Below are 17922 nucleotides of genomic sequence, written 5' to 3' on the forward strand. Positions count from 1 at the left end.
ATTATCTACATTTCAACTTTGGTCGAACATTTATCATGTTTTGAGCACAAGATTCATTCTAAAGGTTCTATTCATGGTTTGTGTTTTTGTATCTCTTGTTGATGTATAGTTCACACCTACGGCACTCTGCTGGAGTCAGACTTGACTTACGCCCCCCTGAGGCCTGACCAGATGGATAATAGTGCCCTTGACATGTCCCTAGACGAGGACACTTCATCAATGGATGAGATACCCCAAAAGTGTCCCTTAAAACCTCAGAAAAAAACCAAAGGTAACACTGTAGTCCTCTTTTACACTACAGGAATTATCTCTGGTACTAAAAACTCAATGTTGTCGGTAATTGGATGATTTCACTGCGACCTCTCACCTCATAACACAACCCCTCAATTTGAATCACAGTGCGGAAACCACGGGCGGTGCGCCCCTGCTCTCCCATCACCACCCCTAACCTGCCACTCAGGAAGAAGAGCAAGGAGGGCAAAGGTAAGCCTCGCTAACTTGTCCGCTTCCTTGTACTGAGCCAATAAAAATCAAGGTCTCCCCTCCGCGTGTGTGCGCTCTGTTTCCTCATGTGGAGTGTGTAAACAGCAGTCCTCAACCCCTGCAGTCCGGCTGGGTTGAATCTGGGCGAGTTAATGGATGAGGGGATCTTGGAGTGCTGTGTTTCGTAGGGAAACAGAAGTGATTGCAGGCTGGGGGGCACGTTGGTGCTCTACCAATAGAAGCAGACTGGTGCTGCTCGTTGTGAACCCTAATTGCAGCATACAGTATGACACAAAGAGGAGGGGGCTGGGGACGGCGGGTTCAGCTGCACACATATACATCACCCTGTCACGGTGTCTGGGATTCAAGTGACTACTGGGAGCGTTTCTGTTTTTAACCACTTCTGGCAGAAGCATCTCACAAATTAGAGTAATCTACTCCCAGGCATGGTGTAATTAATTCACTTCCAAGGCACACATGCACACATACAAGCGACACAACAATGGTTATTACAAAAGCATAGTTTCTCCTGCAACCTTTTAGCTGCTATATAACATTTTTATGCATGACTCTAAATTACTAAATGCATTATGGATGTCTATAGCACAGCTCTAAGGCACCACCATGAATGTCTGATGAGCTTGAATGTTAAAAAACATGACTTAATTTAGTTGCCCCCCCCCCTCTTTTCAATTTGCAGGCAACACAATCTACCTGTGGGAATTCCTCCTCGCTCTACTGCAAGATAAGAACACTTGTCCCAAATACATCAAGTGGACACAGCGAGAGAAAGGCATATTTAAGCTAGTGGACTCAAAGGCTGTTTCAAAGCTGTGGGGCAAACACAAGAACAAGCCTGACATGAACTATGAGACTATGGGAAGAGCTCTCAGGTAAGGGAAACCTACAAATGGTCACCAAGCTAAACCTGAAGCTTTGTTATCGAGCACATTCAGCTCTGACACAGATATGCTTTCAGGTACTATTATCAGAGAGGCATCCTGGCCAAAGTGGAGGGTCAGCGGCTGGTCTATCAGTTTAAGGAGATGCCAACAGATCTGGTGGTGATCGAGGACGAAGACGGCGGTCCTGATGCTAACGCCGGCTACGGCAATCACAGACCTACCAATGGGAGGGCCATGGTCCGTGGAGGGTCCAAAGGGCCCGGGAGGGCTCATGGTCACCATCAAGTCTCAGTGAAGAACATGAAGAAGGAGCCGAATGATGAATATCTGTACCAGGAAGCTCATGAACAGACTGAGCAGCTTCTTCACTCTGTCCACATGTTGCAGGCCAACCAAGGGTCGGCAGTCCATGATCAAGCTATGAGGTAAGAGACCGCCAGCCTCATAGTGACAAACAGCCTTAAGGAAGTCGCTGTTCCCAGTAAAGAAATAATTCCAACACATAACTGGTACATAACTTAGAAACACTTGTATCTGTAACCTCTGATATATGTTAAACACACAATATATAACATGCTGATTAGTAAGCTTTGGACGTGCTACGAGGCGTATTTCAGTTCACCTGGTTTGTCCTGTTTCTCGTCTTTATGCTAAGTTAAGCTACTCGTCATTAAATGAGCAGACAGGACTCGAGTGGCAACAAACTTCTCCTCCAGCTTTGAACAAGAAAGCAAATAAGATCCTAAACCATCAAACTATTTCTGTAAGGGATGCATCATTAATGTATTTATGTAAAGAAAAATGTACATCAGTTGATATATTGCTGTCAAATATCACAATTAGTGTGGGCCACACAGTTTTGAGATGGGAGCTATTCCACATGCTTTGATGGCAAAATAGATTTTCAGAGAAGTGTGAGGTGTAAAACTCATCTAGTTTGTGGTTTGGAAATTCACATATTTGAGAACCCCTGACACACACAAAATTGCTTGAATACAGTCCTCATACACATGCTCAAGACTACTTGTCCATGAAATTCAGATCATATGACTGACTCAACCCATATCAGCACTTTATTAGTGGCAACTTGAAAAGGAATTAAATTTCAGCTTTTGCAGGTTAGCTTAAACCTTCGATTTGTGTGTGTGTGTGTGTGTGTGTGTGTGTGTGTGTGTGTGTGTGTGTGTGTGTGTGTGTGCATGTGGTGTATGTGTATCTATCTATCTATCTATCTATCTATCTATCTATCTATCTATCTATCTATCTATCTATATGTCTATATATATCTATATCTATATCTATGTAGATATATCTATCTATCTATCTATCTATATCTATGTCTATATATATATATATATATATATATATATATATATATATATATATATATATATATATATATATATATATATATATATAGACATAGATATAGATATAGATATACCTGAAGCCTTGTATGTTATTTGTTGTTGATACCAGAGAGGTGTTGATTTTCTATTTCTAGTTATTTCTAGCCTGCATAAACAACATTTTATCAATCATCTTGCTTTTGAAGCTGTTAAACATCGTCTGCAGTTAGGAATCAGGGAGAATAATCACTTTTGTAGTACAGCTGACAATGCCGTTTGTTATGTTTATCAGGGCATTCATTCTGCTGTTTATGATCAGCGCTGGATAACTTTCTCAATAGTGTTCCATTCAAAAATAATCCCTGTCTATATTTGCAAAGATACAAACTGAATATTCAATTACAGCAGCTCTGTCAGAAAAGATGAAGAAGCAGGAGTGTAAATTCAGTGTATTTTGTCTTTTCAGGGCCATGACTGCTCCTTCATCGGTTCCTATGGTCCTGACTTCTCCCAGCTCTCTCCAGTCTCTTCCTCTCACCACTATTATGGCCAACGGGGACTCCTTCCACTCCTCCCCCCCTCGGGTCATTCTCCACACCATGCCCTCCACCACTGCAGGTGGTAAAGATGTGCTCACCATCCAGACGGCAGGTCTAGCGGGTGGAGTCAACAACCTGCAGGATGGCCTCCCTCAGCACCTCCTGGTCACCAATCTTGGCTCATCCACCACTTCCTGTTGCACTTCCCCTGCAGGAGTCCTTACTTCCACCGCTTCCAACCTCAGCAGTTTCCCTCGCCTGGTCACTATCAACACATCCAGTGGGCAGACCATGGTGGCACAGCAGCCCGGCACCGTAATTGCCACGGTGCTCAAGTCCAGTGACCTTTGTCTGCAGGTCAAAGAGGAGATGCTGGACCCGAGCTACTTCCAGTCGATGGTGAACGGTGATCCATCACTGGCCGCAAATACGTTTGATAAAGAAGAGATTGAGATAGGGGAAGCAGAGTTGCAGTACAGAACTGTGATCATTGATACCAGTCAAAGTCAGAGCTATGAGTCAGTGAGTGAAACTCTAATTAATGGACATTTCTCCCAGAGCAGCAGCCCCGGTGAGGGTCTGACCCCCGTGGAGGAGCTGGAAGTGCGTGGGGAGATGTCCCTGCAGCCTGAGCAGGGAATCAAAGGCCTGCAGGAGCTGCCACTGTCTGTCCAATTGCCTGCAAACTTTATCCAGATAAAGACAGAGCCTGCAGAGGCCTCGGGCTGAAGGACACAAGCCGAACCAAAAAACAACAATTGAATCCATTTTGACCACAGACTTAATGCTTTCTTTCCGTACTGCAGTGATCTGATCAAAGATCAGAGCGAGGGATCTCACAGAATGTTGCTCTTAAAGGTTGGTCAGTTCAGCCTCAGGATTTATTGTTTACTCACATAATTTGTGACCATGTGCCTAATTTTAAAATCAAGGGAGTAGTGTTTAGTTTTTTTCAAAAGTCATTTTTCAGATTTGGGATTATTGACCCCAACACACACACATTTACATATAAACACGCACACGCGCACACACACACACACACACACACACACACACACACACACACACACACACACACACAACCTCCCCCTCTAGGAGAACAGCCATTGGATAGAGCAGGGATCCCTGTCCACCAAATGTGCCAGTTAGTAATTTTCTTACCTTACATCTCATCAGACTTTTATGTTTAAAGAGGAGAACGCAACAAACCAAAACTGGGGACAGAATGCCAAATGGTGCAATGAAATCAGACTTCAGAGAACATGCAAAGGACATCTGTGTAATATTTTTTTTTTTTACCACACACAAGTTTGGATACCATGTCATGGTGTCCAATCTGGTGGAGGAAAAAGAATTACGCATCTCAGAGTTTAATTGAAGAGTGCCTTACAGGAAGTTCAAACAGCTCAAGACTCTTTCGTGGAAACGTCTGGGGAAAAAGATGAAAAACGGACTAAATGGCTTTTTCAGACTTTAAGGAACTTTACTCATTATTTTCATATAAACAGAAAACGGTATGCATTCACCCTCTATTACTTCTGGCCTTAAAACACTGTGCTACTATGGAAATAGGCATTTTTCTGTCCACAAATGATAGTTCAACATCAACAACTGTTTGTTTAGATCTGCAGACTGGATGCTCAGCAAAATAGTGAGGCACAAAAGGAGAGAATGAATAAAAAAGATTTTATCAGCCTCAACTTCAGGGGCTCCAAGATTTCTATCCTGTTTATATAACAATGGAATATATATATATATATATATATATATATATATATATATATATATATATATATATATATATATATATATATATATATATATATATAAAATTGAGATTCAATGTTAAGGCCATAGTGAATTTATTTATTTTGTGAATTTCTAAATTCTGTATAAAAAAGGCACATTTGTCTATTTACATGTATAAACATGAGGGAAAATACAAAGAATATGATCATTAATACCAGGAAGCTTATTTGGTATTTTTTTAAGACCAACATTTTTCATTTGTATAGCATTCCATATAATCAGCTTTGGTATTTTTCTTGAGTTTTGGACTCAAGTGCTCAGTGCAGCATCATTATTCCCTGTTATATTCTTTTATTGTAGATATCCTCTGTTGTCTGTCTGATTTTAAACATGTACTGAATGTGCTTTGGTTCCTTCTTTTCAGCAGACATACCTCTTTACCTTTGTCAACAGTTAAGCAGTAGGAGCGCCACATTCAAAAAGATTATGTTCTGTGTATTGCATAAAGTATCAAATGTATCAATCAGTGTGTCTTTGAATTCATAGTTTCTTTAATGATTTGACACAAAGATCTACCTGTGCTGTTTAAAAGCTCTCCTCTCCTCTCTCCTCCCCTCCTCTCCTCTCCTCTCTCCTCTCCTCTCCTCTTCCTCTTTTTCTCCTGCTCTTGGGTCAGTCCAGTCTGGGCCTTCTTTATTTGCTGTCCCACTTTGTAAAAGGACCTTTCAGGCCAGCCATCCGATTGGCCCCCTGGTCCTGCCAGGGATGAAGCCATATTGATCCTGAGTGGTATCGCAGCTAAATTGGTTGTGTTTTCCACCCGGACTGCAGCTGCAGAGTGAGGACATTTAGACACACTGACCTCCACCTGCACTGGCACCTAAGAACAGGAGTTAATCGCTGCTTTACAACCCCACAGCCCAGCCAAAGGGCTTTGGGTCTGCAAGACACTCTGAATGTATACTTTTTGTTTAAGTACATGCAAATTCTTGACAATCAAAAAATACACTGGGTTACATTTGCATAAAAATCTGTAATTGAATGGAGATTCGCTGCTTCTTTTTTTTCTTTTCCTTGTGTACATATTTCTGTATCAGCCCTGCCTTTTCCCAAAAGCACTGTTGTCTTTAAGATGTTGAGGTATGTCCACTGCTTATGTTTTGTTGCTTCTATTGTCTTGGGGTTGTCAGTTGCCTCAGTTGTGCTGAATATAGAGTAGATTTTTAAGAAAAAGTCAATGTACTAATTAAAATCTTCAACACTGAAAATCCTCTTTATTTATTGTTTTTGTTAGAGGCAAAGTGATTTTGAAATCATGCGAGGCCCAGATAAAATGTCACACAAGTAGTCAAATTTTTGAGAAATTGAACAGAAAACAACATTAAACTAGGAAACAAGTGGTTACTATGTCAATTAATTTTTACTGTAGAGATAAAGGAAAAAAGCATGTCTGCCTCAAAACGGCATTGTTGGGCTTCTGCAGCTTTGAGGGACATTCAACCACATGGCATTTAAAGAGAAAGAAAAAAGCTACTGTGGGGAACTGGATTGAAGCCATTAGCAGGCCAGAGACTGATTGGACTGTACTTAAGAGCACTGCCTCTCCAGTTGCTGTGGGTGGATGAATACATTAGCATGTGACATGCCCAGAACTGAAGACAGCCGAGTCTGTCACCACAGCTTGTAGAGTGAAGAGTGTGTGAGTGTGTGTGTGTGTGGTTGGCGAGTGGAGGGGTTACAGTGACTTGGATTGATTCGGGTAGAGCATGTGTTATGTTGATGTGCTTGTGAGGAAGTGTGTGTGTGTGTGTGTGTGTGTGTGTGTGTGTGTGTGTGTGTGTGTGTGTGTGCGTGTGTTCAGGGTCGGGGAGGAGAGGGTGGGTGGTGGTGTTGAGGAAGCTGTTTGGCAGTAGGGCTTGCCTACTGTGCCTAGCTCTGTCTACACCCACATGCACAGCTGTGTACCACACAATCCAATCTTGCCATAGGGTTAACACACACACACACACACACACACACACACACACACACACACACACACACACACACACACACACACACACATCCAGAAGTTCAGTCTCTGCCGCAACTAAAACCTTCTTCTCTCCAGCAAACGTCTTCCTGAGCCTTTGTTTTAGGTGGGGATGTAGTTTGTAGTTAGACATTAGTCTGATGAAAGCTTGCAATAACCCTCCATTACATCTAAACAGGCGGTTCATCGATCGGCTGCCATATGGTAAGCGGGGGTTGTTATGGATTACTAAAATATTGAATGAATGCAACCGTTGCGTCTGTGCTATTCCTTTGGTTAGTATGTCAGAGACCCTGAAGATGGAGCGAGAGCCGGGACCGGGGAGAGGAGGAGGACTATTTCTGTGTCGCCTGCAGCCACTGACACAGTGCGAGTGTTTACTGCTGTGCCATGCTGCCTCTCACAGTGGGAGCAGTTGAAGGATGACGGCTGACATTATTGTGCCTGCAGCCTGGAGCAGGAACAGTACAGGGAGAGCTTATTTAACCATCAGGTCACCAGACTGACTGCAACATTACAGAGAAAAGGAGTTGATGGCTACAGTCTCATGGCCATTGCAGCCATATGTAGCCTGTTAACTTGCAGCCAAGGTTAGATTTAAATAGACCACTTTGAAATTTGAGGGGCTTCTCAGAGAAGAGTAAATATATTTAAGGACAGCAGGTGTTGCATGGTTTTAAAATGTAAAAAAAGAAGCGGCAAACCAGCGCTTGGTTTGATATTTCAGCAGTACACTTTTCTCTCCACAAGGTGGCACTGGTAATACACGTGTCCTCAGCGGAGCCTGAGCCTCAGTCTGGATTGGAGAGAGCTATTCCTTCAGGTTACTAATCTAAATACAGACACTCCTCATACATTGCTTTTCATTCTCCTCCGCCCCAGAATAGCAACTCATTGATCTAAATGAACGAGAGATTATTTGAAATGAAAATAAGCAGCTGTGAGTGAAGTTATACTGCATTTTTGATAAGTAACAAAAGGAATTAATTCACTTGTGAGCCTCAATGATAGCGGCCAATCCTCAGGCCAGGTAGGAAAAATCCTTTGAACTGTGCCAACCTGGTAGCTGCCTGGTATCTCTGTTCTTCCTGCAGAGTAGTCAATCTTGTTTCCTCTCCCCATCAAAACAGTGATAAACAAGTGCTGGAGGGGGGTATTCCTCGACAGTGTATAAAATGCATGAGAAAGATGTTGCGGGGCTTCATTTGAAATGATATATTCTTTCATTCTGGTCTACAGGCAAAGTGTTCACTGTCAAAGACGCACAGATTTGCCCTATATCTAAAGTAGACAGTTTTAAATGCAACAAGCACAGTAGGAATGAAAATGAACCTTCATTTGCATATATATATGTATATGTGTGTATTGTTATATGTATAGGGTACTAAAAAGCCCTATGCTTATAATCAAAGATCATTCATTTTAAGTAGATCAAGTGATTGCATTTCCAGAGGAAAAACATTGTTTTTCAAGCGACACTCCTCCTCCTCTGCTTTGTTTCCTTTCCTCCTCTACATATTTTTATTGGTCTTTCAAAGCAATCACAAAATATCTCGTTAACTAAACCCATTCAATTGACTTATATTGTGTATGTGTTACTTGAAAAGGAAACCATGAACACTGAACGCAAACATCTTCAAAAGATAGATTTGTTTTGGTGTATATTACATTCAACTGGTTTCCTCAAGATGCTTTGAATGACATCTTGAGATTTCTGCATTGCATACCAAGACGTGAATGCACGTTTTAGCAAACAAATTAACCGGGTTTTTTGCTCTCATAGAAGTGCAACTGCAGTGTCGCCACCATTCAATGTCTCATCCATGATTTTTAATTGTGAGACGTTTGTACTTTAAAGTTTGACTTTCATGGTTAATATTGGACTTTTGTCCCATCAGGCACGAGGAGCTCTCAGGGAGCCAGCTGTAATATCTGTATCATCCTCTCCAGTCAGGGTGAGCCGTCCTTTTCAGATCGACTCGCCGGGCTTCCATGGCAATTTACTCTCACGACTACACAAAAGAGTCCTCAAAGTCCTCAGAGACCTCGGAAGATAGACAACTAACAGCATCTTACAAAAAAAAACACTTTACACTACTTCCCAACGTTGTGAAAGCCAAACGCTCTCAAGCAGCAGCTTGCTGATATGCATTCATTTTACACTGAACTGTTTGTTGTGATAACGGGATGTAGTAAGAAATAAATAATATAAACACTGATTTTTATGAACTTTTCAGAAATGCCTTGGGGGCTTTGCTGTACACTTGTCAGTTTATTTGAAGTATGTTTGCAATTATTACATTTGTTAACTCATGCCACAAATTTTTACTTGACACGTTGCTTTGGGCTATTGACATTATTGATTTAAAAATAACAATACCGTTGCAGTCTGAACTTCATTTATGAGCATATCCATAAAACATTTACATACAGTAATATGTTTCGCCCTCTTTTTCATAAATTCCATTTTGCTGCCAAATATTATTGCTATCACTTACATTATTATCACACTGAGCCAACATGAGTCAACATCCAGCTTTACTTTGCAGTCGAGGTGCTTTTATATATAACAATGCATTATTATGCATCAGATACAGAAGAGAGACTAGGGTTATGAAAGAAACAATAAAAGCATGCGCGTCTAGTTTTTTCCTGTCAATTTGACGGTAAATGTTTTTTCTAATGAGCCATGGGACTATTGCAGAAGAGAGAAGGTCTGCCTGTTGTATTTGCATGAGTCAGATTAAAACCAACACTTCATCAGCTTTCAAATGATATTGTAGGAAAACTCAGACTATTCATACATTGAAATTTTAATTGGAAAAAAAATCAGAAAAGAGACTGAGACATACAGAAGGCTTCAAAGCAAACGATGACAAGATGAGTGCTCCATTTTTGTCTCTCTGTTAAACTTTTGAATACCTCACATTGCTTGAATACTCTTGGGCATTTATGCACCTTGTTATTCTGATGACAGAACATCAATTGCAAATGCATATCTCGCTTGCTTATCTGTTACTTGCAGATGAGAGTTATTTTAGCTTGACAGATTGAGATGTGGTGTTGCAGATTAAAATCGCCTCAGCAAAGAAGAAACTGTGTGAACAGAAGCACTATTTAAAGTATTTTGTGGATTGCAACAAGATGGAAAACAATGGAGCATGAGACAACAGTAACTACTTCACAGAAGACAGCTGAGGACATCTTTGATTATACTGTACCTCCTTAGTTTAACATGATCTTAAAAACAGATTAAAGAATTCTTTTACAAAAAAGCCAGAAGGGAAGGCTTCCTCTAGTTTGATTATATCTACTTCATGTTTGTTTGTTTCCCTCAGTTTGTCGTAGTTTGAATATGGATTATGTTGTGTTCTAATTGTATGTGAACGTGGGTTTCATCTGCTTATTAAAACAATCATCATAAACAACTGAGACAAAACTTTCACACTTAGAAGAGGTCAAGACAGGCAGAGCTGAAGCGCTGTCTTTTTTTTTTTTAGAGCGGAATAGTTTTTGTTGACATCCTCCAAACTAAATGGCACCCACTATACAGAATCAAATAGCAAAGATATTAAATGACAAGATACGCAAAGAAAATTAGACAGCCGTACACGAGAAATGCCTTTTAAGAACGTTTCAAATACCATTTGGACTGCTTTGCTCTCTTAAGTGGTCCGGGATATAAAAGCACAATTTGCACCTACAACAACATAAACAGTTTGAATCCCATACAGACAGACGGCACGCGCCCTCAGATCCTCCCCAGCATGCGGGCGATCCACCAGTTGCACGGCATGACGATCTGACAGATGACCCGGCCTCCTTGGTAGTAGTAAGGCCACGGGTTGAAGCCACCCAGGGGCTCGTGGTAGCGGCGGCAGTAGCGGTAACCACGGCGGCAGTGCTGGCAGCAGTAGCCATTGTCGTCCAGACGGTTATCCAGCTCAATCCCAACTTCTCTCTGCAGAGAACACAGCAGTGGGTTAGTGTTACAACCACACGCAAGACAGACGGCAGTCATCCCAAGGCAAGAGCATGAAGAGGAAGACGACGAAGAAGAAGACGAGGAAAAATAATCAGAAGATGAAGAAGAAGCAGAAATGCAACATAAGGGATGAAGAAGAAGAAGAAGAAGAAGAAGAAGAAGAAGAAGAAGAAGAAGAAGAAGAAGAAGAAGAAGAAGAAGAAGAAACAAATATGGCGGGAATTGATGAGCGGCTTTCCTTGTAGGTCAGTCGATTATGCGTAAAAACTAAACAAGAGTGAAAAGATCAGAATTGATGTCTGTAAAAATTCAAAGTTGTGCCATGCTTGATGACTGTGACAAAGAGATCAAGATAGCGGGAAGAGGGAGCGAGCTTGATTCAAGCTGGAGGAGCATAAAACATGATATAACACCCTTGACCTTTCTATTATACCGGAGGTAATACGAATTCACAACGCCCCATCTCTGAATCCAGCATTCACAGCCTCTCTACCGGCACTATCTTCAATCAAAGGGACTCTAACGCTGGTAGTTACCAGCATAATTACACTATTTCTTTCATCTCTGACCTCTTAACTCCCTCGACCGAGGCCCACTCTCTGCACCAAAATGGCAGCCCCTCCTCCAATAGAGCATTCAAATTACAGCTCCCCACGTCTTGGCGCCCTCCCCCTGACCTTGACTTTAAGTGCATGGCACATTCCTAAAGCAATTAGCAGAGTAATGATCGCCTAACAAGGATTCTTTCATTTGCTCTTGCTGGCTGCCTCTGAATTTATAGAGGGGCCAAATGAAACCCAAACGAAAGGTAAATTGGGTAGAATTAATGGCCCTTGGATTTTTTCATTGTGCCGGTTGGTTCATGCCCCCGTAGACTCGTGGGGGGCTGAGTGCCATGCCTTTGATCAAGAGCAACTCCAAATGGGGTTCGGAGAAGTGCCACTTAACTCACCACGCAAGTTGAGGCAGCAACTGCCCTCAGTACGCATTTGACCACATTTCAATCTCTTTTAGTAAATGAATCCTTAGAGACAATCCGGCGCTGTCTCGTTAAACTGCTCCGATCCCGGAGTCGATGACTTCACATTCAGAACAAACTGGCATAATTCTTTGCAAGCGCTTCCAGTGACTCAGCTACATGCAGCGGTGCAGAACAAAACACATCCACTGTTGGGAATAGAAAATGTGTGGGGACAGGACCCGCAGGAGCACATGTCCTTTCGGTCCCATATGACAGCTTAAGTGTGGGAATTAGGGTTTCCTTGCATCTACTTTTTAAGGCAGTTAGAGTGGAGTGGTTTTACACAACTGTATTTGCTTTCTTTATTGTAGTCACGTAACAAGAAATTCCCCATCAGCACGATTCACAAAAAAGTACACCCTATTACACTCGTAAGACATACTTAAATTACATAGACGGGGCGCTGCAGATGACGTCTGAGATATCTGACTTTGATTTATTACTATGACAAGCGCAGGTAGGCTTTTAATGATTTATTGTTTCAGTCAAGTTTCGGGTCATCAGCTTCCAGGCAACAATCTGTTATGGAAACAACACGAAAGCTGTCAATGGACCAATGATAATCGTATCTGCTCCGCGCAGCTTAAACTGGGATTTGGTGAAAATCTGGAGCTCCACGACGAAAATGAAGGAAATATTTTATTCAAATGATGCGGCGATTATCAAAACAAACAGCCAATAGGCAGCATTGTACCTTAAAGACAATTAATCAGCGCTATCCTTTTAAAACGGAGGGTACATATTAATCACTCTGGCTTTGCGTTGCCGTCTCCAGCGGGGATGCTGCGGTGATAAGAATGGTTCACCTTGGGAAATCTGAGGCAGTCACTCAAAAACAAGCAGCATTAATGAAGAGTAAAAGCCATTACCCCCTTGCTGCATCTGATTTCATCACACACTCCGGTGTACACATGGAAACACACACTCACACACATGGAGGCACCTCTGTGAATAATATGAGGCGCTGGATATGAATGAGTCTGCAGAGTAGAAAACTGCGTCAGTCATTCAATAAGATGTAATGAATCAAAGCACAGCTCCCCTAATCTCCACACTTGTTGGGGTTATTTCACACATGCTGATCACCGCTCTTCATAAGCTTGAAGCACATGTGGTATTAAGTCTCACAGCAGAGCACCTCACATTCATTCTGGGATCAAAACCGCAGAGATAACATTTCTGTTTCATACCCTGCTTTGTATTCCAAAAGGGGTTTTTATGTAGAGGCACAGGACAGTCACAACATATAAAAAACGCCTCAGCGCTTGTCCCTGATCTCCGATTCTCATCTCAGTGTGCGCTACAGTGAGGTGAATGACAATAAAATTGGATGTAATTGAATACAGAGATAGTCATGTATTTGAGTAAACACTGAACCAGAGTGATAATGGGCTTTAGCTTCAGTGTAAAGATTTCTCCAGAGGCACAAGCAGCTCCTGCGTTCGTGGATTTAAATTCTTTCAGCTTTTTGCACCTCTGTTTTACGCATGAACGGCCATGTAGCCTGACCCCGACACACACACACGCACACACACACACACACACACACACACACACACACACACACACACACACACACACACACACAATCACCCCAGGCACAATTGCAGGCACAAACTCACACCAAACGAGTTTACACGTGTATGTGTTTGAGGTCAATTCCCATTGGAAGCCCCTCCTTGCTTTATGGGTCAAGGACAGTGGTACCGTCCATTCTTCCAGCCTTGTCAGATGGTAGTTATTCAGTTTGAAATTTTCAGGGCCACCTCTGATACACAATGCACTCTGATACACAATGCACTCTGACATGGCGGCCGCAGCAAAGGTCGGTTTCATATATCTGCCAACGTTCTGTCACGAGGACTCAACCGATTATTTCCGCTTCACGAACGTGAACTGTGGGGAGACGCGACGCTCAAAATTCAGACTTACGAAATGCTGATGAAGCGAATGCGTGCTATTGTGTGTCTGCGTGTGTGAGTATGCTAGATAAAAGGATGTACGTGGAGTGCGAGCAGCGGCCCGTGTGGGTGTGTGCTTGGTTGTTTACCGAATGTGTTCACATTTACATGCGTTCTGGACGAAGCAAAAAACAAAACAGGTTTGGCTGACTCAAGTCGCTTCCCACTGGAATGAGCGAGAGTTCAGACTCCCAATTACAGACTGCTGCCTGCTCTTTGCTTGTCCACAAAGACCTTTGTTATCACCGGACCCACAAACAGAGCCTGGGTGTGTTGCTGAAATGGGTTGCAGTGGTATACATTACTCAGCTGATAGTGCCAGAACGTTTCAAAAGAAGAGCCCAGTTTTTCATCTCCTGGTATGTTTTAATTGCACAGCATTGCTTCTTCTGCCGCAGACGATGAGGGAGAAGATACAGGAGGCTCGGGGGTGATTGAGGACTTGAGCGGGAGGTGTTTCTGGGGGACGTTCCTGATAAATGTCAACATTATAGGATGTCTCATTTCTCTGTGTGTCTCTCTCCATCTCTCACAGCTTTGAAGAGGAGACAGAATCCGACTCATTATCCTTGAATTTAGCTTCAGTGGCTATTCATCGCTAGGTGCTGAATGTGTGAGCCGGATATCTGTGCGCCTGTTATATTTCATGGGCAAGTGCTATTTTGGGGGGTCAGTGAGAGAGCATCATTTCTGTGTAATATACTGCTTTATTTGATTTTCCCTCAGAGCCAGGGATGACGAACCGTACTGAGCAGTTTACATGCAGCCCACCAAAACATGCCATTTGGCCTTTCCAGTCGTTTTTATAAGCTTTGATAATTAAAGCATTATTAATAAATGTAACTTATCTGTCAAGCTATGAGTGACCTTGAGAGTGCTGCTTTGTAGTGCCTCAGAAAAGAGGAAGTGGGAGAAAGGAAGTAACGGCGCTGTAAGGCACAAGTTTCTGCCTTTGAAAGCCTGGATATTCCTCTCAATTAATGGAGAGACATTAAGGGAGTCTTCAATGAACTGGCCTTACTTAAACAGATATATAGAGCAATTGCTATGCCCTCTGGTGCTCAAAGTCAGTTTTAACATCAATTAGTGAGCGATTTATATGCAGAAAGAGTGGAGGCAGAGCTGGAGCTGATTGAAGTGACTGCTGGATCTCATGGTGTGGTCCCTGGTGGAGCCGGTGCAGACTTACATAGTCGTTTACAGGAGGGTGGTCCAGGACGTCGCGGGCGAAACGCTGACCTGTGACTTCTGCATCGGGCGCGTCCACGTTTCCCACTTCAGCATCTGAGCGAGCAGCAAAGAGAGGAGACGTTTTTGTGCTGGTTTGAAACAAAGCTCAAACACTATATTTTCCCAGTAGCTTGACATTCAGGAGAAAAGAAAATGGTGGAATTCACTCCAAGCTTTTTCATGATTCTGTCAAACAATGTTTTTGCTGTTGTTGTGATACTCGCTCACAGAACAATCCTGAAAAAGCAAATTTGAAGATGACCATCATCAGTGATGGAATGTAACTCCATTACATTTTTTTGCGACTTTATACTTCTATTCCAGTACATTTCAGAGGGTAAATGTTTTTAAAAAAAATGTATTGCAGAAGTTACAAAGTTGCAGATTTATATACTGCACACACATAGTTTTTACAAACCTTTATTGAATCCTAATAAGCTTACTGAAATATACTCTGCCATTGATTTCACTTCAATCTGGTTAATATTGTTCAACAGGTTTGTGGAATAAGGGGATGTTTTATTTTCCTTTCTTTTCAGATTTATTCATTCTTTTTCAATATACACAATACAAGCTATGATATATATATATATATATATATATATATATATATATATATATATATATATATATATATATATATATATACACACACATACATTTTACATATTTTGTTAAAATGATTTGGTGTCATTTTCTTGTACATTTACATTTTCTTTAGTTAAATATTTGAGTGGTCGGAAGACTAAAAAAGCGCTATTCAGGTCCATTTACTCGACTCTCCTCTTGTTTCGCATCTCTTCACTTCCTGGTTGTGTGTGTTTTCATTTGGTTTTGATTGTCTGTCTCGCCCTCGTTAGTGTTACCTGTCCCTCAATAGTCCTGCTCACCTTTCTTCAGTCATTCGCTACATATACCAGCCCAGTTCCTTTGCTCCTTGACAGTTTGCCATTGTTCTTAACACCACAATGTTTAGTTTTCCAGCTTTTACCGCTTTGGTGTGATTTTTTCCTGAGTGATCCGTGGTTCTGTTTTGGTTACGAGACTTTAAAGGATTTCTTGTTCTTTATCTCCGATACCTGACCGCTGTTACCTGCTTGCATTTGGACTCTCAGCCTGTTATCCATTATCACAATAAATCATTTAAATCATTCTGCTGCCTTCTCTTCTTTCTGTGTGTGGGCCTAGTTCCTAACAACTTCTAAAAAGTTGGTTTCTCAGGTTGAAATAATCTAGCTACTCTGGCAGATTTGACTTATTTGAACACATACATTTGCGGAAATTTATACTTGCAGAACAGATCATATGACATTTAAACCAATTAGATCTCCACCAGCTAGAATGTTAAAATGGCTGCTTACATATTGATATGTTGCACATTAAAAGAGACATTCTGCATGAGGAGTATATTTTAGTTCTGATGCTGACGCTTTATTACTTTTCTCTACCTTTGGTGGCATCTAGTGTTGAGGTTGCAGATTGCAACCAAATTAAACTTTTCCCGTGTGCCAACCGTGTCAGAGAACAATGGCCAAAGTGATAATGCAAATAAGCCGACCCAGAGCCAGCGTTTGGTCCACTCTGGGCTACTGTAGTAACATGGTGGACACTGAAGAGGAACTCCTCAGTATGTTATAATAATCATAATCATAATAATAATAATAATAATAATAATAATAATAATAATAATGCATTTAATTTATATAGTGTTTTTCTTGGTACTCAAAGTTACTTTACACACATTGCTATGCAATGACACAAATAGAATAATAAATAAAAAATAAATAAAAACAGTAAAAGCCCACTGAAAGCAGTTCTGAAGTTGATATAAATGGTTTATTTTATATATAATATGTTGATATAAATGGTTTATTCTATACATATATGTTGATATAAATGGCTCATTCTAAGTTAACAAAAACAACAGTAGAGAATAAATACCTTTATAACATTATCTTGCATTTCTGCCAATAGATCGCTAAACGCTACACACTGTTCCTTTCAAATAAAATGCAGGACTTGTATTTGCACTTAATTCTTAATACTTAATACCACCACTGACCATGAGTCTCAACTTTCCAAACACACAGAGAGTAGCAGGGCCGGATGTGGTTCTGAAAACATGCGATCCCTATGGACCTGCACATGGCCTGTGGGGATGCCCTCCGGCCAGAGTGTTAATAGTTTGCATTTAGAGGCAGAGATGCCCTCTGCTCTCACCGCTCAGTGGGGAAGGATGGATCCAATGGATGGGCAGTTCCTGGCAAATCTCCCAGATCTTGGAGTCAAAGAGGAAGGCCGGGTTAACGATGGGCTCCTCAGCAGGAACCCACACTTGGGAGTCTTCCACCTTCATATCCATGGCCTCTGTCTCATCCACCTGTGAGAAAACATATACACACACACACACACACACACACACACACACACATATATATATATATATTCTAGCATGTCACAGGCTGCAAAAATGTCCAGGCCCCACACAAAGTACAGCCATACATTTGCACTCTTCTCCCCTGAGCCTCGCAGCAGCTCCATCCTCATCATTTTTATCTATCACCTTTTTGTCTGCCGAGAGGGCGGCAGCTTCCTGACTCCTGACTCCCACTGCCCAGACTCCCTCCTCTTTCTCCCTCACCCTCTTCTCAAGCCTGCGGCATGCTCT

At 41.8% G+C, this 17922-nt stretch overlaps 2 protein-coding genes across 4 annotated transcripts in view; one reads left to right on the plus strand and one right to left on the minus strand.

Moving 5' to 3' along the window:
- elf1 (E74-like ETS transcription factor 1) overlaps window positions 1-4991 on the plus strand; it is a 36797-nt gene extending 31806 nt beyond the window's left edge. For all 3 annotated transcript variants that reach the window (XM_068585364.1, XM_068585381.1, XM_068585372.1), the window contains 5 exons: window positions 110-271; window positions 400-483; window positions 1184-1376; window positions 1463-1813; window positions 3204-4991. In XM_068585364.1, coding sequence (XP_068441465.1) covers window positions 110-271; window positions 400-483; window positions 1184-1376; window positions 1463-1813; window positions 3204-4005 — 1592 coding nt within the window. In that variant the 3' untranslated portion in view covers window positions 4006-4991. The remainder of the gene's footprint in view (window positions 1-109; window positions 272-399; window positions 484-1183; window positions 1377-1462; window positions 1814-3203) is intronic.
- Window positions 4992-9854: 4863 nt separating this feature from the next.
- Window positions 9855-17922, minus strand: part of tnmd (tenomodulin) — a 44994-nt gene continuing 36926 nt past the window's right edge. Inside the window, exons 5-7 of the mRNA XM_068590484.1 lie at window positions 17475-17634; window positions 15214-15308; window positions 9855-11018 (exon numbers count right to left, since the gene is read on the minus strand). Coding sequence (XP_068446585.1) covers window positions 10809-11018; window positions 15214-15308; window positions 17475-17634 — 465 coding nt within the window. The 3' untranslated portion in view covers window positions 9855-10808. The remainder of the gene's footprint in view (window positions 11019-15213; window positions 15309-17474; window positions 17635-17922) is intronic.

The sequence above is a fragment of the Clinocottus analis genome, unplaced genomic scaffold, assembly GCF_023055335.1.
Source record: "Clinocottus analis isolate CAN_PGR_092001 unplaced genomic scaffold, fCliAna1.0.p SCAF_10, whole genome shotgun sequence".
Classification (NCBI taxonomy): domain Eukaryota; kingdom Metazoa; phylum Chordata; class Actinopteri; order Perciformes; family Cottidae; genus Clinocottus; species Clinocottus analis.